General features: G+C 45.9%; 1 protein-coding gene across 21 annotated transcripts in view; it reads left to right on the forward strand.

Moving 5' to 3' along the window:
- The first annotated feature begins 446 nt into the window (after window positions 1-446).
- The window catches only part of FNBP1 (formin binding protein 1), a 118,181-nt gene continuing 95,361 nt past the window's right edge, over window positions 447-23,266 (forward strand). For all 21 annotated transcript variants that reach the window (XR_014560163.1, XR_014560164.1, XM_083721955.1 and 18 more), the window contains exon 1: window positions 447-844. Coding sequence is in view for 19 of the 21 variants with exons in the window: in XM_083721955.1 (XP_083578081.1) it covers window positions 821-844 (24 nt within the window). In the remaining 2 variants the exon portion in view is untranslated. The remainder of the gene's footprint in view (window positions 845-23,266) is intronic.

Genomic DNA, 23,266 nt, shown 5'->3' on the forward strand with positions numbered 1-23,266 from the left:
AATTTTCAAGGCATCTGGAACTATAGTTGATAATGAGATTACATTAATATTCTTTACGTGAAGGCAAAGTTTATTCATGCTCTTCTTTTTATGAGCTGGACTTCATCATTTTAACCCAAATGCAAATGGACTCATTCTCCGTGCCTATTCTATAGTTTTGTTTTTAATCTTTTCGTTTCCATCTGTAGTTATAACTGGGTTGTTTTTCTGCTTTCTGTGCATTACAAAACGAAATAAGAAAACCTGTACCAAATCTGTACCACAGTTGCATCTCTGCTGCAAAGCCTTAGGATGCTGCACTGAGATTTGAGGAGCATCACTTGACAGCTTGGCTCAATAAAATAAAATAAAATTCCCCTGGAGCATCAGTTGAGCCCACTCTTGGCGCCTGCGCAATCCCAGCACCAGACTACTGAATCCCCCCCTCCTCCTTGCATGCGCCTTACTGCCGGGCGCATGCGCGCTTCCCAGGTGCTGTTAATTCCTCCCTGGGTCTCCTCCCTTTACTACTCTGAGAGCTACTCGCTTGATTTTGCTGCCGCTGCTGCTGCTTTGGCCATTTTGCTCTGGAGGCAGCAATGAGGTGGTAGCAACAATAGCCACGAGAGGAGGCAACCCAGCAAGCAATCAAATCAAGGGCACAAAGCTCTATTATTGTTGCTATATTGTAGTTTTGCAAGCTTATGCTCTTTTTGCAAGCGGTTTGGAGGGGTGCTGGCCTCGCTTTTGGGGTGGCAGGCGAAGGACGAGGGGGTGTGGACCCCCCGGCGTTGAATATCGCACCCAGGGCCGGCCCCCTAGCTCACCCGTCGCTGGAGCCATGAGTTGGGGCACGGAGCTTTGGGTGAGTAGAAGAAGCAGCAAGAGGAAGAAATGGGTTGGTGGTCGTGGAAGAGAGGCATGGATTTTTGCAGTATGTGGGTGGGGGCTATTTCTACATGGCTGAGCAGCAGCATGTGGGGGAGAGGGGTTGCATTATTCCTGAGCTGGGGTGGGGGGCGACGAGCGCGTCACTTCGTGCATGTCTCCCTCTCACTCACACACAAAATGCTGGGGGTTTGGATCTGCATGGAAAACTGCGATAAGGTTAGATACAGATAGGCATTCTATTAGAGTTCTAAATCTGCACAGGAAAACAGTGCAATAAAGTTAGGTCTTTATTCTATTGGCAATTTAAGTCTTCGTAGAAAATGGTGTGAGAAAGTTAACTCCTCCAAAAATAAAAGCCAACCTCCAGGTTTCGGCTAATATTCGACCTCCTAAGAGTAGAGCCATTGGAAATAAGGGGTATAGTTAGTTTGGGTCTATTCATTTTAGTGGGTACACTCTTGAATAGGGTTTATTGGAATGCAAAAGCCGGTCTTTCTATGGATGGAAGCCAAGTAAGTCTTACATAGAGTAGACCCGTTGGAAATCAATGGACTTACGGTAGTGGTGGTGATTGGGTACAGCCCCCTAATAACCACAAGGTTGGTTCCGCGCAGAGCAGACCCACTTGAAATCAGTGTGCTTAAATTAGTCATGCTCGTTTTATTTGAAGGGGTCTACTCTTGAGGGGGGCTAACACGATACAAATCCTACGCAGTAAGATAACACAGCAGGTACCAGCAGTACACACACACACAAAATATTAAGGCCAGTTACCCTAAGCTTTTGCCATAAATATGTCCCTGAGTGGGGCTGCAAAGGTATAAAATCATAATATTAAATCAGTTAAAACAATTTGCAAGCAGAGGACCAGGAGAAGTATTTCAAACAAACACTAAAATACATTGATTGCAGTGAGTCTACTCTGAGTAAGTCCTTAGATCTCAACATTAGTTATCTCTGCTCGCTTCTCTACACGCCTTATTCTCTGCCGCCTGAAAATAACGGTTTTCCTCCTCGTGTTCCCTCCTCTGCAATGTAGTGTTTACTAGCTCCTTTTTTTCTTTTTTACAAAAAAACACCCCAGATGTTTCCACAGTTGAGAAAGGGGAGGGGAAGAGATAGCCAGCGAATGAGTATGTGCACACATGTCCGTATTAATTATATGCATAATTAATAATTGCCCTCTGGAATGTCATAATGAATACTGCCGTTAAAAGAACCCAAGCGCTGCATCAAACTATTCGGAGTAGACCCACTGGAATGTAAGGACTTGAGTTGGTCCTATCACGAGAGATTTCAATAGGTCTACTCCGCGTAGGACTAACATTGGCTGCAACCCCCTCCTCCTCCTCCTCCCCTCCCCCCCTCAAAAATATTGCAGCGTTGGTGAAGGTTTGTGAGAGGAGCAAGTGACGTTTCCTATTCAAAAAATAATCATTTGTATTTCTCAACTTGAGGAAGGAAATCTGTGTCATTGCTGTGTTCACCCCCAAGACTGCAATGGAGGGGGGGGGGAGGGAAGAGGGAAGAGGAGGTGTGTTTTATGTCCATGATAAAACAGTTTCCTTGGAGAGGAGTCCTGGTGGTCTCAGCAAAGAAAAATAAATAATGCATTTCTTTTTAAAGGATTTAAGGCTGGGGGAACAAAAATTGGGTCAGAAATTGGGATCTTCCTTTCTGATGTGTTTTTGCCTTTCTGTTGCAAGGGTTTTAGGATAGCACAGTTGGTTAGAGAGCAAAAAAGGCAGGCAGTGGCTTTCATGTACAAAATGATCTAGCTTCAAGTACCCTTATAAGAGAGAAAACAGGCTCTGAGGAAACTGGTTTGGAATGGGAAGATAAGACTTGCAGGTTTCTATTTACCCGGTTTCTTGGGACTTGGCAGCTGTTCTTGGGAAGTTAGGTTGCACCCTTTCTTCCTCTCACCCTAGAATCCAAGATTTATAGAGTTGGAAGGAACCCCAGGGGTCATCTAGGCCAACCCCCATGCAATGCATTAGCAGCAAAACATCTTTACCCCTAAACAGCCTCTTCACCACTAACACTGCCACCCCCAGTGCCTTTTATCTGCCCTACAATGGGGGTGGAGAGACCCACTGACCATGAGACTAACTTGAGGCAGTCACAGGAATTTCTTACTTTGGTCTACCTTGCAAGGTGATTGTGAGGATAGAATGGGGGGGGGGGAATCAGGTCCCGCTTTGGGGCTTCCCTTTTTGGGTGCATCTTCTTGGCCACTATGAGAACAGGAGGCTGGACTAGACAGGACTTTTGGGGCTTGATACAATAGCTGGGCTCTTCCTAAGTTCACTGCGATGGGCTCTTTGGAAAAAAAAGAGGCGTAAATCCAAAAAACTTAAAATAAGGTGGAAATTGGAGGTTGCGTCCAGCACAGTCAACCCATTGAAACTGATGGATGTGGTGAATTTAGGGTTGTAAATGTCAGTGGGTCTCCTCTGAGTAGAACTTGGATGGATTTAACTCAGGATTTTTTATAAAAAGCAATGCTTAGACATGCCGGCCTTCGAAGATTCAGCTGTGGGTGGGTGTGGGTGTGCGCACATGGACGCATGCGTGTTGGGTGTGCCCTGAGGCTACATTCTGAGACCATTGCAAGCCTTTGTATGAATTAAGTCTCAGTTTGCATAATCAGAATAACAAGTAGCCTTAGAATCAAAGAGTCGGAAGGGACTCCTAGGGTCATCTAGTCCAACCCCTGCAATGCAGGAATAATGGCTATTAGTAGCCTTATCAGAAAAATTCACTGAGGATATTTACCCTGGTCTTTGACACCCATGATAAATATTTTTAAGACCCACCGCTGTTCTTGTGATTTGGTTTAAACTGCTTCTTAATTTTATATTTTGGCGCAGCATGCCATGGGAGTGTATGGGGAAGATAATAATTTGAATTAATAATAATAATACCCCCTTTTTAAAGGCATCTAAGCCAATGGGCCATTTCAGCATTTTGTGGCAGTGAGTTCCATCAGTTAACATTGCAATTAAAAAAAATATGTGTGTGTTTGTGTGTAGGAATACAATTTGTACTGAGTCGTCAACCTTTCAGCTTCACTGTATGACCCTGTTAGGTTCTGATATTGTGCAAAGGGGAGGGGAAGCTTCTCTCTAACCACTTCCTCCAACACTCTGCAAACCTAGACTCCTGCCCTTGGGAATCTGCTTGCAATGCCCCCCCCCCCCCCATGCTGGCTGCCATCTTTGCAGCACTCCCTATGGACCACAGTCAGCTAGATCAATTGCAGGGTTTGTGTTATCTATGGCCCAGGTGTGCTTCCTCAGTTTGGACCTTTAACAAGCCATGTTTGAGCTTATCTTGGTTTTTGGAAGACCTGGAGGCAGGTCCCTTAGAGCAGTGTTCTAAAAAAAAAAAAAAAAGGATGAAGAGTTTTGCACCAGGGATGGGGAAGCTCAATCTCAGGGGCCTAGTGCAGCCCCCTGGACCTCTCTGTCTGGCCCTAATTATTTTCTCCAAGCCATAGCCCATACCATTTCACCCTCCTTCATTTTATTTTGTCCTTGAACTCTGTCATTGCCTCCTGCTTGGATGGCGGTACATGTCAGAATGAAGGCTGCTATAGAAAGGTGAAATTCACATCCATTGCTCTGCCCTCTTTGGCCTTGGACTCCACCCACCAACATGTGGCCCCTGGAAGGTTGCCTGAGAGGAAAATGTAGCCCTTGGTCCGACACATGTTTTCTACCCTTGTTTTTGTTTGTTTTTTACACACTGGAAGAACACAGATGTATGAGCTGAGCATTGTGGGGAATGGCAGAGCAGAACTGTATTAGAGCTTCCTCTTTTGACGAGCAGGTTGGGATTTGTGGGTGCACCAAATAGCTTAATGATAGGTGTTTTAGCTGCGGAGAGCTGGCCAAAGGGAATTTGAGCTGGAGGCCGAGGATGGGATGGCGTTAGCGGGCCTTGTGGCTTATGAGACACAGCAGGATTTCAGAGTTGTGGATGAGCGCCACAATTGCTCCTGAGGCGAAAATGCATTTACTGAATAACTCTGGAAATTGGTCGCGGTATCCCTGCGTCCTTAACAGCCATGCACTTTCAGGGCCAGTCCAAGACATTTTGCTGTTTGAGGCAGATCAGAAAACGGCGCCCACTACTGCTGCCACAAGCACTGGAGGCATCCCAGGGAAGCCTCAACACACCGAAGCTGGCAGGGGAGAAAAAAGGAGGCCACTGGGGAACAAGGGACAGCGGCAGAGGAACTGTCCTGGGATGGCGGCTCCTATCAGCAGCCAAAGGAGAAATGAAGGCAGGCGAGGATGCCCTTCTCTTTCCAGTTATGCCACCCCTCCTAGCTGTCCTCAGCCTTTGCCTGAGGCAAGTGCCTCAGTGAAGTTAATGGGTGGGTCGGCCCTGAGTAGTTTGGTCTACAGGTTGATTTGACATGTTGCTGCAGGAGAGATGATAGGCTTCATTTTCCAGGTGAAACAGCTAATTACAAACTTGTCTGTCTCTTTAGAAATTTCTGTGGTGTGATTCTATACACATGGATGATGCTATGTCTGGCTGTCATTGGCTGTCAGGTTGCATGGGACAATCTGGGTCAGGGGATGCAGTGAATTCCATGCTTGCCACAAGTAGCTGCTTTTTCTAACAATGTCCCTGGGAGGCAGGACAGACACTTAAACTCTTGGGATGGACTATGGCTCAGTAGGAGAGCATCTGCTTTGTGTGCAGAAGCCACCAGGCTTAGTTCCCAGTGGCATCCCTAGGTGACGTTGGGAACGTTCCCTGAACGCAGTCCTCAAGAGCTGCTGCCAGTCAGTGTGGACAGTACTGAGCTAGACAGCTTCCTACATCTTGGCTCATTTAGAATTTTAATGACAGCCTAGCATAAGACAGCTTCCTGTGTTCTTAAACCAGTTTTGGGAATTGCAGCCCTCCATGAAACTGTCGGGATCTCGGGTTGTGAATTCTTGATGCAGAGCAGTTCGGAAGCTTTGGACAGGCTGGTTCAGCATCAGCAGAGGTCCCAAGCACCTTATGCCTACTACAGAAAAGCTTCAGGCAATATAGGAACAACATCCCTTTCCATCTATCGAGCACGGCTTTCGCTTTGAGGAATACCCAACATTTGGCAAGAGTCTGTTCTAGTAAAGCTGCGGCAGGGTGGTGGGGCGGGGGAGAAGGATGATTGACATGTGCAGGCAGGATTTTGCAAAGCGGGGAGAGGTAAAATAAGCAGCTGTTTGCAAGTGAAAACAAATCTGAGGTGTTTTGTCCTAATCGAGTAGACTTGATAAGCACAATATGGTAGGAGCAGCTGGGAGCTACATATGCCTTGCAGGCAGTGGGTGTTGACTGAGGTACTTATAATTAGAGAATTGTTAAGAGTTGGAAGAGACCACAAGGGTCATCTAGTCCAGCCCCCTGCAATGTTGGAATCTTTTGCCCTGCGTGCGGCTCAAACACATGATCCGAGATTAAGAGCCTCATGCTATACTGACTGAGCAATGTAGGACTTCTGCATAATAATTTCAACCTGTACATTTATTTTTTTTAAGTTTCTAGTCCTCAAAGCTGAAGTACTTCTTCTGCAGGGGAATTTCAACTTGTGCATTAAAAAAACTTTTTTAGTCCTGAAGCTTTGAACACACAATGGGTATTCCAAACAGTCAGGAATGAAGTAAAAGGGCACCTTGTACTGAGAGTGTAAAAGGCTTTGGGCATGCTCAAAGGTGATCGTTTCAAAAAAGGTTTGTTTGTTTGTTTGTTTATTCACTTAGTAATATTTATATCCCACCCTTCATTGAAAAAGATTTCCAGGTGGATCACATTCTGATAAAACAATACAAATGGACACGCTTTATAATCTCAAAATATTTTAAGAGTTGCCACGATCACAAAAACATATTTACTGTGAGGCTGGTAGCACTGAAATCTATTCTGATGTAGAGCGCTTTGTTCAATCCTTAATGTAAGATGGATCTCAGTATTTTCAAAAGATGCTCAGCTCGCCAAAAAGGAAGTCAAGCATGTTTAACAGCAGAGAAACGTGTCTCCTAAAGGTGCTGTTTCTCGTTGCTGCAAAACTGTGACATCATTCTCAATGTCCTGCTTTACTACAGAACCTCTCCTTGTTGAAATGCTTTTCAGCGGTTTGCTGGGGCTTCCTGAGATTAGCATTTTCCTCATTTAGATGTAGCCAGGAGGTAACGCATGCTGCTGTTGCAACAGATAAATCCAATATCGTGGAGGTAAACGTTTTGCAGAAAATGATAATCAGGAAGAGAGGCTCAGAGTGCAAGACTTTCTGCTCTCCCCATTTCCTCTTGTGGTGTGCTGGCAACTTACATAGCCAAGCTGAATGCTTAATTCAGCCCAATTCATGCACTTTAGGTTCTATATGCTTATAGCTGCAGATTGCTACAAAGCGTATGAATTTAGGGTTGCCAGTCTACCTGGTATTTTACCAGCCCATGGACAGTTTTCTATTTAAGTTACATTATAGTCCAAAGGCTATTCATCAGGAAATAAGGATTTATTTTAAGTTTTTGATGTGTGCTGAAACTCAGTCTAAGTTTGTTTTCTTAAAAAAATGTATAACCACATCAGTTAACAAACATGGATACATATGCTATAATGGCATTGTTTTAGTTAAATAAATTGTTTAAATTGTTATTTAAGGAAATGATTATTTTTCTCCTTCCAATAAAGTACAGCAGAAAAGTTGTCCAAATATAAACAGTTAACTTATTAAACCTCACAATAATTTCATAATTATCTGTCTATGTATTTCTAATAGTATAACCAAATCAGTAATTTTTGACATGACTGTAAAAACTACTCTGAAAATTTATTATTCCAAAAATTAAACCTTCATCTGGTTGTAAATATTAAGATTATACCAGCAGGAATGTCTTTTTGTACAAAAAATAAAATGATTTAAATTAAATCCACCCTGCCTGAGAGGTTCTTCCAGGTGCTGCCCCTGCATTGTGATCACCTGTTCTGGGTCCATCCATATCAGACTTCAGCACAGGTGTATTTGTTTAGGGGAGAGTTTTTGAAATAGATATACCAACCATCACAGGCCCTACAATGGGCAGGTAAGGCCTTGGTGGTTGGCACTGAGCTACCACAGGGCCTTTTCTGTGGTGGCTCCCCAGTAGTTGAATGCCCTCTCTAGCGAGATGCACCTGTCTCCATAATTAATAACTTTCAGGATGGATTTAAAAACATTCCTGGTTACCCAGGCATTTCATGCCTGAGGAATTGTCATCAAGCCACTCCTTGGTGTGTGGAGTACCTCAGGGTGTGATACTCTCCCCGATGCTTTTCAACATCTTTATGCGCCCCCTCGCCCAGCTTGTCCGGAGTTTTGGGCTGGGTTGCCATCAGTATGCCGATGACACCCAGCTCTATCTGTTGATGGATGGCCATCCTGACTTGGCCCCAGACACACTGACCAGATGTTTGGATGCTGTGGCTGGATTGTTACGTGGGAGCAGGTTGAAGCTAAATCCTTCGAAGACAGAGGTCCTGTGGCTGGGACGGGACGATATGGGATTGGGGGGGCAACTCCCATCTCTTGCGGGGGCGCAATTAGTGCCAGCACCGTCTGTTAAGAGTTTGGGTATAACCTTCGACACCTCCCTTTCCATGGGGGCGCAGATTTCAGCTATAACAAAGGCGGCATTTTTCCATCTCCGTCAAGCTAAGCAGTTGGCTCCTTACCTCTCTCGCCCTGACCTAGCCACTGATCCACGCGACGGTCACCTCCAGACTGGATTACTGTAACTCGCTCTACGTGGGGCTGCCCTTGAGACTGACCCAGAAACTCCAGCGGGTGCAGAATGCTGCAGTGAGACTCCTTACGGGGTCTTCGCTGCGAGATCACATTCACCCGGTGCTATACCAGCTGCACTGGCTCCCGGTTGAGTACAGGATCAGGTTTAAGGTGCTGGTTTTAACCTTCAAAGCCCTATACGGCCTAGGACCCTCGTACCTACGGGACCGCCTCTCCTGGTATGTCCCACAGAGAAACTTACGGTCTTCAAATAAAAACATCTTGAAGGTCCCAGGCCACAGAGAAGTTAGGCTGGCCTCAACTAGAGCCAGGGCTTTTTCGGCTGTGGCTCCGATCTGGTGGAACACTCTGTCACAAGAGACTAGGGCCCTGCGGGACTTGACATCTTTCCGCAGGGCCTGCAAGACAGAGCTGTTCCACCAGGCCTTTGGCCAGGGCACAGCCTGACTCCCTCCCTCGGCAATCTTCGCGGAGCTCTGGCCCAATGGTTGCCAGTGGCTTGATTTGAATTAATTGAATAATGAATGATTTTAGAGTGTTGTTTGTGTTGTACTTTTGTACTGTTTTATTGTTGTTAGCCGCCCTGAGCCCGGCTTCGGCTGGGGAGGGCGGGATATAAATAAAATTTATTTATTTATTTATATTTATCCCTGGCCGCCTTGAGAATACCACCCATTTACCTTGGCTGGAAGGATGTTTTTTTAATTTACTGTAATTGCAGTTACAATGTTTTTAGCTGTGACTTCCTTCACAGAGCTACAATTTTCAGAGTCCACTGGGAAGAGGAATTGACTGCTAAACCACTCTGGGAACTATAGCTCTGGGAAGTGAGAAGGCACCTCTTGTTTAGCACCCTGAACAAACTACAGCTCCCAGGATTCTCTGAGGGAAGCCATGACTGCTTCAAATGGTATGATACTGCTTTAAATGTAAACAGCTATGACTTCCCTCAAAGAATCCTGGGAGCTGTAGTTTGTTAAGGCTGCTGAGAGGTGTTAAGAGACCCTGGTATTAGTCTCACAGAACTACAATTCTTAGAGTTCCCTGGGAAGAGCGATTGATTGTTAAGCCACTCTAGGAACCGTAGCTCTTGGAGGGGTAAAGGGGTCTCCTGACAATTCTCAGCACCCTTAACAAACTACACTTCCCAATATATTTTTCCTGGGGGGGAGCTATGTCGGTTTAAAGTGGCATCATACTGTTTTTAAATGTACAGTCATACCTCGGGTTACAAACGCTGCGGATTGCGCATTTTCAGGTTGCGGAACGGGTTACTTCCGGGTTTTGGCGCATGCGCAGAAGCACAAGATGATGTCATGTGCAGGAGCACCAAATCACATCACGCATGTGTGCAGATGCGGCACTTCAGGCTGCGAACACTGCGGGTTGTGAACGTGCTTCCCGCACAGATCACGTTCGCAACCCAAGGTATGACTGTATGGTGTGATTGTGGCTGATGTTTTCATTTCCAAAATGGCAGCCCTTTCCTCCCCAATTTTAGCAACAGTTTCATTGCTAACAGCAGGGATAGGCAACCTAAGGCCCGTGGGCCGGATGCGGTCCAATCGCCTTCTAAATCCGGTCTGCGGACGGTCTGGGAATCGGCGTGTTTTTACATGAGCAGAATGTGTGCTTTTATTTAAAATGCATCTCTGGGTTATTTGTGGGGCATAGAAATTTATTCATTTTTTTCCTTCAAAATATAGTCTGGCCCTCCACATGGTCTGAGGGATGGTGGACCAGCCCACGGCTGAAAAAGGTTGCTGACCTCTGGCTAACAGCTTCATACTTGGGGAGCAAAGCATGCTTCAACCACCCATTAGTGGACCATTTGCTGGTTTGTGTACTGTGGGTGGCATAGTACCCTCTGGTAGTAGCTGGTGCTTTATATAGCACTCCTAATCTAAATTCATAACAGCAAGCATGACAGATTGTGTGTGGATAGACTTTGCTCGGGGTTCATGCGATGCAATGACACATTGTGTCGTTGTGTAGCTGGCTTTGGAGCAGGCGGGGGAAAACAGAGACATAGAATCCTAGAATGGTAGAGCTGGAGAGGACCATGATTGTCATCTAGTCTACCCCCTTGCAATGCAGGAATCTTTTTGCCCACCGTGGAACTTGAATCCATGACCCTGAGATTAAGAGTCTCATGCTCTACCGACTGAGCTAATCCCAACTGAATCAAAATGATGGACTGAGCCAAAACCTGTTCCCACAGTTCCCCATAGGCTCAGAAGCATGATCACACCTGGGGAACTCCAGATGCCAATACCACTGCAGTTCGGCAGTGGTGAAAACTGATGTGTGGATAATTTCGGTTATGGCCATGGTGGTGGGGCTGATGTAGTCCAAAACATCTGGAGGGCACCAGGTTGGAGAAGCCTAAGGGCCTGCCCACTGAGCTCACTCTGAAGGCTTCAAGAGAAACCTGTTTTGAGAATAGATATTCAGCGTAAAAACCGCAAAATCTGTTAGCCAAAACTCTGGAAATCCAAGAACCTGACATACATTCAGGAATGGTTAGGAGAGAAATATTAGACAGCGTAGAAATGGAAGGTTTGAGATCATTATCTGTGCTTTTAAAGCTGGGCACAGACTATCTTCTCGGTAAATGGATGGTATTCGACAGTAAATCGAATATCAGAATGCATCTGGTAAAAAAAAGAAAGGCTTGTTGGTCATTTGTTTTGCCAAAGGAATTATATATTTTTTCTCTCTCGCTCAAAAGTCCCTTTTCCTGCCCCCCCCCCCCCGGCCAGCAAAGAACTGTAACTCAAAGCTCCAGTTTTTATTTTGGGTTCAGATCGGTATATAAGGCAAGTGACAGGTTTGCAGGAATCCGCGGGTGCCTGAGGAAGTTGTAGTTAAACGTGAGCTAAGGTGTTGAATCAACAAGTGACAACCCCGCCCCGCCCCCACAGGGTGGACATAGCATTTAATAAGGCAAACTGCTGGAGTCCCTGCACCGGGCAGTCAAAAGGGTGGTCCTTCGAGTGGGCTGGCAGGGTGGGAACTGAGTGCCCCAGCAATAGGGTTTTCTTGGTGTAGGGGACAGGTGGGGTAAGGCCAGACACAGCATCAGGTGTGCTCTTGGCCCTGCTGGAATGGACATATCTGAGGGTGCGTCGGAGGGAGATCCTGACTACTTGCCTGCTCTCTCACTCAAGACATCACTGGGATCCTCCCCCGGAACAGACATCTCTTGAGGTTCGGTAGATCCTCCTGATCCAGTTCCCCCAGCACTGGCCCTAATTATAAAGATCAGATTTACTCACCTTCAGAAAACCTAAACCTCCTGTGTCTCTCTCTCTGCATGAGTCACTGTTCTGGGGACTTTTCCTGATTGGAAGCAGGGAAGGCCCAAAGCCCTGAATTGTGGAGAGATGCAACGGGCAGCCTAACTTGACAGCAGTTGATAATTCTACTGCCATCGGGGCAATATAATCAGTCTGTTACATCCTACCTGAAGCCACAACATACCAGAGCTACTCATCGCCACAAGGCTGATAAACCTGACAAGGCCAGAGAATAAGCTCATAGCAGCCTTTACATTTTAAACTAATTTCTTACACACACTGCCCACTTCCGGTTGTCTGACAGCGCCTTCAGTGTGCTCCTTCAAGCAGTTTTGAGAATTAACGGTGTTGAATCAATAATGATAAATGCTTGACGGTAGGCAGGGTGGTTTTTCCGCTGCACCATTCATTTCCTCTTTGACACCTTACTGATATTTGTTGGTGACATTACAGGTTTCGTAGTGAATAAGACATTCTTCACATGCATGGTCTTAAACACTGAAACGTGTTTAAATTCAGCTCGGTGTGGCCATTCTGCACTGCATCTGTCTTGCAGCAACTGCCGTTGGCTTTTTGGCATGTCTTGACCTTGATGCTAGCAGTGGAAGCAGAGGCACCTGCTAAGTGCCTGGTTCTTGGCAGCTATCATCAGTTGAAACTGTGTCTTTGCCTGGTTGCTTCTCTACTCTGAACGGATCAGCGAGGCAAGATCCTCCCTGAAGTGACGCGTTGAACTGAGTTCAGATCCTGCACCGGTTTTGCCTTTGTTTCTGCAACAGCTTTTAAGAGTTCTGGTCAAATGTCGTTCTGTTTCCTGAGCTGTCGTTGGCTATTACCAACGTGGATCTTTAAAAAGGTAAACTGGTCCTTCCTCGTTTGTGACTGTGTCAGGGCGGAACCTCAGGTAACAGTGCAGTCATTAAATCATAGGATTGCAGAGTTGGAAGGGACCACGAGGATCATCTAGTCCAACCCCCTCAATGCGGGACTCTCTCATCTGTGTCGAGTCATCTGGCTGCCCTTCTTCAACAAAGTGCCAGCTGGGGATGATAGGAATTATGTTTATTTAGTTATTTTAAATATTTATATGCTGCTTTTTGCCATCTGGCTCTCCAAATACAAACATAAACTAAAACCGTCAAAGTAGCAATCATTGGTGCAAATTGGTGCCTCCAGGAATCAAAACAGTTTTAAACCCAAAGGCTGAAACTCAGCAGGGACAGTGCCTGTCTGACTTCTAGTGGGAGGGAGTTCCATAGTGTTGTGGCCACTTCACTGAAGGGGTGACTCCTTGTGCTTCTGGTTCATGTGGGGAGGGGGCTTGCTAATAATTAGGGATGGAAGAATTGTCAAATTTGGTTTGGTTCATTTTCCCAGTCTTAAATTCAGTTATTCACACTTTGCAGCAATTTATTTATTTGTTTTAAATCATCATTTTGGTGCAGATTTGGATTTTGACCATTTTTTAGCCAACTTCCATAATATAGTTCATTTTTAACTGTTATTTTCACTAATAACTTCATTTTTATGCACACTTTCCCCCAATATATGCATTTCTGTAAGCATTGGTTAGAGAACCTCGTTTCAAAATTTGTATAAATGCAATTTTCAAAAGATGTCTTTGCTTCGGTTATCATAAAGTTCTGGAAAGTGTAAATTTGGAATTGTATGCCTGTATAGGGAAGGCACCTGCCTGATGTCAAGAGGCAGGGAGTTCCGAAAGTGCAGGTGCTACCGCACTAGAAGATTGATTGATAAATTTGGAATGAATATTATTACCGTAATATTGCATCTATAACTGTGCTAGTTCTGCATACTGGTGTAGTGGGGCAGGGGTGTGTGGGTGTGTTAAGGTGATCTCACCTTAAGATTTTCTTTGTCAGCATTTTAGCATTCGCCTGATATACTGTTCTCATTTTATGTATGCAATTTTCGCATTATGTACGTTTTTGCAAGCAGATTTCCTTTACGGCATGCGTGGCCTAGGGTGAGTCCTGAGGGCTACATACAGACTTGAGGTTCCACCTCACAGTGTAGAAAATACTGAGCTGAATGGACCAATGGTCTGACCTCATAAGTTCTTCCCAAAGTTTAATTTTAACACCTCAGTGGCCTTACAAGCTTCTGGAAATTGTAATCCTGTATTTGTATTATGATTATTTTATTCTGCTTCTGAACCAGGTACCAATTTCAGCTATTGTTACTGGCTCATTTTAAGTGTGGTTATTCTCTGGCCTGGTAACTTTCCTGAGTCAAAAACCTCTTGCAGGCCTCTCAAGTCTTGACATATTCAAATCTCTAGAAGCCTCTCGCTGCGGGGAACTGAGGGAGGCAGGAAGTGGTGGCTACCAGAACCCTCTTTTCATGCTTTTTTTGTATGCAAGGGTGTTTTCAAGAAAGGAAGCTGTTGCTCTTGTTGCCACTGCTGTCTTTGTCTCTCATCTTATCCCTCCAATTTCTGATGCTCAGGTATGAGAGATGATGCACTTGAAGTCAAAACACTGCAACCAACAGAACAACAACAAAAATAGCTGAGGAACAGAAAACAACCCTAAGAATTCCTCCCGAAAGGGGAAATTCTTTGTCAAGCATCTTCTTTTTTTCTTTTTTTTTTGAGGGGGGAGGGCAGAGGAGGTAGTCTACTAGCTAAGAGAGGTCTGTAGGTGTTGCATGGCAGCCGGGCAGAGTGGCAGGATGTTTGTCAGAGTAACATGTGCCATTCTGAGGGAGTTTTCCCTCCACATGGTTGAATGTCTCTCTGCTCTGCACAAGGCCAGAACTAGGAGAGCCAAACCCCCTCTCCTCAAATTTATGTGTTCTTTTTGTTCAGTTTGCTCAGTTTAGTGTTATCCACACTTTTCTCTCTGGACTGCGTTGCTTGAGTGACTTCTCTGACATGCATATGCCTGGCAACTCCCTGCTTGTGTCTTACCTCTGGCCATGCCCACCAGTGGCATATGCCAAGGGCAGACTTTGTTAATATGACACTCTGAGCAAGGACAAAATTTGGCACCCCCCTAAATATTTCTTAATTTCAGGCCCTTCACCCTCTCACCTTCCATTCTGCACATGCGCAGCAACTCAGTCACCCATCTGATTAAGGCCTAACTTTGAGTATGTGTCTGTATAAAAATAGGCATTATTATTATTATTATTATTATTATTATTATTATTTTAATTACATGCTCCCTTGGTTCAGCGCCCTGTGCAGGGGAACCACCTACAATACCCTAACTCCCGCACTGCATTCGTTCCCTCAATCCAGAATGTTGTTCATGAGGGGAAAGTCTCCCAAACCTTGTGCAATTTATTAATTAGGTTACCCTCAGGTAAATGGGCAGCAGGTTTTATATATAATATCTAAGTCACTGCTTAAGAGATTTATGAGATGTTAAGTGGTCTATATATGCTTTAGAATTTGATACACACACACACACACACGCGCACACGCACACACACGCACGCGCGCACACACACTAACCTAGTCATAGACTCATATAACGGTAGAGTTGGAAAGGAGGTGAAAGTTTGAGAATCTGACAGGAGAGAGAGAGAGAGTGTGTGTGCACGAGAGAGAGAGAGAGAGAGAGAGAGAGAGAGAGAGAGACCAGTTCTTTCTCTCCCCCCCCCAGCTGTTTTACGTGTATTATTTCATTGAAAATTGCTTTGCGATGTCTCATGGGAAGTGATTCATGAATGTAATCAGTAACAATAATATTTAGGCCTCTGCTGGGTTTGTTCAGAGATTTGGTAAACGGAAGGATGGACTGACCAGCTTGGCTTATGTCGTCTCCTGGAAAGGCTGCTCCGCAGTATTAAGGTGCAGGGGAGGGGGTCAAGGAGCAGTTATCTTGGAAGAGGGGGCTTTTCTCTGGGCTCAATTACCATCTTGGGTTAACAGCTCTTGGCTGAGCCTTTGGGCCACCAGCTTCTCTAGCCAGTAATAATCCCTAGGAAATTCCCTGTGGATTAGTCTTGATGTGTTTAAATTACAGTTCTCACATTGATAGGAGCTCAGTTGTTGTTTTGGGGGGGGGGTGTTGAAGCAGGCTTATTCAGTGTCTGGTTTTTGTCTTGGAAACTTCTTGCAAACGTGCTTCCTGCATGTAGAAGACTGGTTCAGGAGGAAGGGTGCAGAGGACTACAGTGTTAATTCCTCTCATTCCCATTTTCGCATGCAGGGATTTGAATAGTGTGGAGGATCATTCGAAGATGGGATTCCCACAAACTGTAATGGGTACAGTCTAGGAAGGATTCTAGCATAAAGGTCATCTCTTAACCCATTTCTAAATATTGTTGATAGTGTGGAATACATTTTTCTTTTGAATCAGGGCCTCTTAGATTTGGTGGGGTTTGATGAAAGGCATGTAGGGCCTATTTAGACTATTAGTGGCTGCTTGCAACAATGGCTATGTTCTTCTTCCACTGTCCGAGGCAGTATGGTCTCTGAACACCAGTTCCTGAGAATCGTAAGTGGGGGGAGTGTTGCTATTGAACTCCTATCCTGCTTGCTCTGACCTGCAGGGATCTTCTTAGCCATGCCAGCTAAGAATGGAGCTTCCATCCTCAAATGCAGTCTGAGCAACAACTATTGCATTGATGTCCTACTTGAGAGTTTCCCATTGGGACATCTCATTGGCCACTGTGAGAACAGGGTGCTGGACTAGATGGGCTCCCTTTGGCCTGATTCAGCAACCAGACTCTTCTCATGTTCCTTATGGCCCTGATTTGAAGGGGTTTGAGGTCTTGCAAGAATGGTCTGCATAAGCTGTGTTTTTGTTTTAGGTGGACATGTTTTCTTTTGCCTCAAGGGCAGTAGGAGAAAATGGTTTTTCTCCCCAGATCCGTGTTGGCACTGTACATCTCCAGTTCTTCTTTGAAAACTATAGCCTACAATCCATTTAGTTTGCCTACACTGCAGGGGTGGCTGGCGACCCTCAGGACTGGCTGATTAAATAGATCATTTAATAATATGAATGAATCAGACTGAAGACCTATTAATCCGGTGACGAACCAGATGTCTCCTTGGAAAACCACAAGAAAGTGGATATGTAAGCAAGTAGAGGGTGCCCCCCATATTCTTTCCTCATACCAACCCCCTTCCCTGTCTCAGTTTTCCTCCCCACAGAATTTCTCTCCTCCTCACTTTGTCTGGGCCCTGCATCTCTGTCCTTCAGAACCCATTTCCTCTCCATGCCTTGCCAGGGCTGCCCGATGGCCCAGCAGCTCATCACGCTATGTAGTTTGCAGCTCCACCTGTCTGTGGGTAAGCGAACTGCAGCATGACAACATCCTTATGATTTTATATATTAGAGAGCATTATCAGGTGCCAAAGAGCATGTCAAAGAGGTGCATCTTCAGCATGCAATGGAAACTGCATAATGAAGGTGCCAGATGTACCTATGTGGGGAGGGAATTCCACATCTTAGTGGCTGCCCCAGAGAATGCCCTCTCCTGGGCCACCCCGTCCCCTCTCCCTGAGCTTCAGAGGATGGTGGAGTGGTAAAAAAGGCCCCCTCTGATGATCTTGACAGGATGATGATGATAAATGTAATAGCACAGTCTTACAAAAAAATGCCTTGAACTTCCATCTGTTTAGGAAATGGGTGAGTAAAATGATGTGAGACACTCTCCCCCTCCCCCCCTTCCCCAGTTCTGAAATATTTTCCTTTTATCTGGAAAACCAAGCCCTGGAGAAACTGATCTGTTGGGGGGGGGGTATGCGCATTCACATTCAAGCAGAGGGAGTATTAATGTCCCTTAAGGGCATGTTTGTTGCTCCTTAGATCTCTTAGCTGGGGTAGTTTTATTTGGGGGTGGGGTTGCTTCTTTTAATGCCTTTGGTTTACCAAAGTGTGGAGATGATGGCTCTGTGCTGCACCCCACCCTAAGCTTCTCTGAGGTACTGGGGCAACATTAAAATGGTTTGTGCCTTAATGGGCAAGCTGTAATTAACTCGGAGGTTTCACTTGGGTAAAGTGTTTAAAAAATAAATCAACCCACAAATGAAAGAGGGGGAGAGGGAAGGAAGAAAGCCTGGGGGGTAGGAACAGTTTGTAGGTCATGCTGCATTTTCATCTTTAGAAAAATGAGGGTTAGTGAGAGAAAGGAGAACAAATCCACATAATAGCACTTACGTCGTCGATACACCATGGATGTTCTCATTGTTCTGTTTCCCCATTTTCTGTAGCTGATCCCACAATAACTACTGCACACACAGTTTCTATGTACAAATAAAACAAGTATGAGCCGAGACCAAATCATGCATTTTAATGTGATGTTTTGTTTGATCCAAGTTTCTGGTCCTTATGACTGCTTAAAAAAAGAGTAAAAATATTTAGGACGCATCTGTTGAGGCCAAGTGGGGTGATTCATCACGAGATGTTCCTCTCCTCATGCAAATGGCACAGTCCAGTGTGTAAAATTTCTTCAGGTTGCAGGAGTCATTTCCTCTACTCTTCTACACAGTGTTGGGATAAAATTAAATGCACAGTTTTCATTTTCTCTTTGCACACGCTGAACTGCACAACAACCCTGTTCTACCTTTCCCTGCACAAGTACAGACTGCAAAAATATTTCTTCTCTGCTTTGTGAACCACTAGTGCACGTCAGGATCAGGTTATTTAAGGATTTGCTCTGCAAAAGAATAATCTTGACAAAGAATGCTTTTGTTCATCTAAATCCTCTGGAGAAGAAAATCTCAGGAAGTTTGTGAAAATACAAACTACAAAGCACCATTTAGTTACTTTTTGTTGGAAAGCAAGACAGGTGTGTGCATTGATATGATCCTCATACGGATCTTCAGGATTTCTTAAAGCATTTTTCATAAAGCCAACGGTCTGCTTACTTTAGGGTTAGTGCTAACTGGAGAAAGTTCAAGGAGGCAAGATGATAATGATCCCCCTTCTAGCATCCTTTTTTGTTGTCCGTTAATTATGATTTGTGCTCCTGCTGTCAGGGCATTAATATGCGATGCTGTTAGCACCCACAAAAGCTTCTAGGTGAGCATAAGGAGAGCGCTGCTGGATCAGGCCAGCATCCTGTTGTCACAGTGACCAGCCTGATGCCCCCAATGAGAAGCCCCAAAACAGGCTCCAACCATGCAGGCCTCTTTTAAAGCCATCGAGGTTGGTGGGCATCACTGCTTCCTGTGGGAGCGAATTTCACTACTTCACTATGCTCTGCATGGAGAAGTCCTTCCCTTTGTCTGGTCTGAATGTTCCAGTGTTCAGCTTCACTGGCTGTGCACGAGTCCCAGAGTTATGAGAGAGGGAGGAAAACTTTTCTCCACTCCATGCATAAATTTATAAGCGTCTTATCTGTCATGTTGCCACTTACTCACCTTTTCTCTAAACTGAACAGTGCCAAATGTGCCAGCCTTTCCTCTCAGGGCAGTCCCTCCGTCCCCTTGATCATTTTTAGCTTCCCAGAACAGAAGTTATTGTCTTACATCCCCTGCCTTGAGGGAGGGAAATAGCCTGAAGGTTGGGGAAAAGCTTTGGAAGGAATCGGTCCAGAGGGTTAGGCATCTCTTGTCCTGCTGGTGATGGATTCTCCAGTGCATTCAGGTAAGGTAAAGGTAAAGGTACCCCTGCCCGTATGGGCCAGTCGTGACTGACTCTAGGGTTGTGCGCTCATCTCGCTCAAGAGGCCAGGAGTTGGCGCCGTTCGAAGACATTTCTGGCCAGCGTGACGAAGCTGCAGCTGGCGAGCCAGCACCAGCGCAGCACACGGAAACGCCGTTTACCTTCCCGCTAGGTAAGCGGTACCTATTTATCTACTTGCACTTAAGGGTGCTTTTGAACTGCTAGGTGGGCAGGAGCTGGGACCGAGCAGCGGGAGCTCACCCCGCCGTGGGGATTCGAACCGCCGACCTTACGATCAGCAAGTCCTAGGCACTGAGGTTTTACTCACAGCTACACCCGCGTCCCAAACCGTGTCAGGTTAAACATCAGCAAAATGTGGAGTGGAGAAGTCATGTCAGCTTAGCACCTAAACTTGCGGTTTCCTGCGAATATCTGATCTCTTCCCCCTCTGATATTTCCTGTCCACCCTCAGATTTTGTGTGCATTTGTCCTGTTCCGTTCTTGCAGGGGAGCCTCCAGGGCTAGTGTCCCAGTCATCAGGCAGTAAGCAACTTCCTCCAACCAAGGTTGGAGAACGCTGTGGCCTTTTGAGGCTCCTCTTCCTCCTCCCTGTTTTTCCTAGGCTCCACCCCCTTTTATAGAACCAGGGTCCTTAAAGGGCCAATCCACCCAGTCCGGCTTGCAGGCAGGCGCATGTTAGGTGTTCCTTGGCCTCCTTCTGGGAGTGTTCCCTGCAGAGTTGGACTGGTGAGGGTCAGTTAGGAGGACCCCAGTTCCTCAGGCCCAGGGATGAGATAACAGAATCGTAGACCTGTAGGGTTGAAAGGGACCCCAAGGGTCATCTAGTGTACCCCCTGCAATGCAGGAGTCACAAATAGATCATACATGACAGATGGTCATCCAACGTCTACAGTGGTACCTCAAGTTACGAACTTAATTCGTTCCGGAGGTCCGTTCTTAACTTGAAACTGTACTTAACTAGAGGTGTGCTTTCGCTAATGGGGCCTCTTGCTGCTGCTGCTGCGCCACTGGCACACGATTTCCGTTCTCATCCTGGGACAAAGTTCTCAACTCGAGGTAACTCTTCTAGGTTAGCAGAGTTTGTAACCTGAAGCGTTAGTAACCTGAGGTGTTTGTAACTCGAGGTACCACTGTACTTTAAAATTTCCAAGGAAGGAGAGTCCACCACCTCCCGAGGGTGTCTGTTCCACCGCCAAACTGCACTTACTAATGTGCATGAGGATTCTGACTTACAGTCCATACCTCGGGTTACAAACACTTCAGTTTGCTTTTTCTCTGTATATGACCCGCCGAAACCCGGAAGTACTAGAACGGGTTACTTCTGGGTTTCTGTAGTCGCGCATGCCGAATCGCAACCTGCGCGTGCGCAGATGCGCCGCTGCAGGTTGCGGATGCTGTGGGTTGCAAACGTGCATCTCATATGGATCATGTTTGCAACCTGAGCAGCCACTGTAGTTGTATGGACCTTGATACTGTGGGATCTGGTCCATCTGCCCTTTGTCCCTCATGACCCCATATTGGTTCTGCATCTTTTGATTCTGTGTCTCCATTGCTGCTGGACGCTGGAGGCCATTCAGACACTAGTGGAGGAAGGGAGGGGGAGCAAACTGCCCCCGGCAGCGTGATCCCGGTGGGGTGCCATTGCGGCTGACCCCCCCCCCGCACTGGGTGCCACGCCCCTGCAGGCGGCGTGCCACGCCCCCAGGATGCATGCCAGCGCCCCCCCCCCCCGTTCAGGAGCATGAAGCTCCACCACTGCATTCAGACCTTCTTGAACTTCTTTGCTCCACTTGGTCAGTAGAAGGACTTATTAACTGAGAACTTGGATCTGAGTTTGCACATTTCCTCCTCCTTCCTGATCAGTTTTCTTTTTGTGCTGCATCTTTTTCTTTTTTTTTTTTTAAGAGCATAATTCTGACTCTGCAGCCTCTGACTCTGCATCTCTTAGTTTGCTGCTGGACTCTGGGCTCATGACGACATTAAAAGGTAAAGGTAAAGGTACCCCTGCCCGTACGGGCCAGTCTTGACAGACCCTGGGGTTGTGCGCCCATCTCACTCAAGAGGCCAGGGGCCAGCGCTGTCCGGAGACACTTCTGGGTCATGTGGCCAGCGTGACATCGCTGCTCTGGCGAGCCAGAGCCGCACACGGAAACGCCGTTTACCTTCCCGCTAGAAAGCGGTCCCTATTTATCTACTTGCACCCGGAGGTGCTTTCGAACTGCTAGGTTGGCAGGCGCTGGGACCGAGCAGCGGGAGCGCACCCCGCCGCAGGGATTCGAACCGCCGACCTTTCGATCGGCAAGTCCTAGGCGCTGAGGCTTTAACCCACAGCGCCACCTGCGTCCCTATGGCTTTTTATACGGGGGTTTTTGTGTGTTTTCTTGCTTCATCATTTATATTGTACATTGTCCTGTTGCAAACATGGTTGGAAAGAAAAGAGTTTGTCTTTCCTTAGAGGCCCATGCTAGAGGCTTCATTAGTACCTCATTTACAATGCAGTTTTTATAAATGAAAACAAAAACAACAGGTTGTACCCAATTCAGTCCTACACAGAGTAGGCCCACTGAAATTAATGGATTGAATTGAGCAATATTCATTGTTTTCAGTGCTTCTGCTCTGAAAGGTTGTACTGGCTGCAGCCCAAAGTAATTAAGCACACACTTAGGCAGATGGATAAGCATTTTTGCATACCTTTTATTATCCACAAGCTTTCAACACATCCTAAAATTAACCCTTTCTTTTCTTGTGATCAAAAGCCAAGTATTGCTGGGGAATTTCCAAATGGAATTGTTGGCATATTTCCTCCCCAGTCGATTTAAATATAACTCCTATACAGGATGTTGTACAGTATATGGTTTGTCAGGGTCCCCTTCGTATTCCCCCCCACCCCCGTTTTTTTACACTGCTGCATGCTGAAGGATACCATATGGCTGTCCTGGATCAACCATCCAAGTTTGACCTTAATCTGCAGTTAATATTTGTTTTTCGACAGATTTAACACAAATCTGGTTTTGACTTGGTGCATACAATAGAAATTTCTTTTTACTGTGCAGGCAGGGCTAGGCTTGGATTAGTACATATTTTTCTGTGTGTCTCCTTTTTGCTCTGCCTATAAAAGGTTTTTTGGCTTCAGTTGTGTTGGATAGGGCTCTGGTTTTCAAACTAGGAACACAGTAAGTTGTCTTATATACCATGAGACCATTGGTTTGTCTAGCTCAATATATTCTACATTGTACGGAAAGCAGGTGCCACCTTTCCTTTCAAATAAAGTAAGGTTCTAGTCCTCGTTATTCCATATAAACAGGAACACAGTGAGCTGCCTTAGCCTGAGTCAGACCCCTCGTCCATCCAGCTCAGTATTGTCTGCAGTGACTGGCAGTAGCTCTCTTGGGTTTGGGGCAGGGTGTTTTGCTCTGACCTACCTGGAGATGCAATTGGGGCATAAATCAGGGGCCTTCTGCATGCAAAGCAGATGCTCTACCGCTGAGCTGTGGTCCGTCCCCTAAATATAAAGTAAGATTCTAGTCTTCATGGTTTTAAGTGATGGGATGTTATAAATAAGAAGCTGGCTTGAGTCAAAACCTTGGTCCATGTAGCTCAGTATTGTCTACACCGACTGCCAGTAGCTCTCTGAGGGTTTCTGGAAGGGAGTCTCCCCCACAGTGTTCAAAACTTGCCAGGCACCAGGTGCGTTTCGA

The sequence above is a fragment of the Podarcis gaigeae genome (genome assembly GCF_964106915.1).
Source record: "Podarcis gaigeae genome assembly, chromosome: Z".
In the NCBI taxonomy this organism is placed as follows: Eukaryota; Metazoa; Chordata; class Lepidosauria; order Squamata; family Lacertidae; genus Podarcis; species Podarcis gaigeae.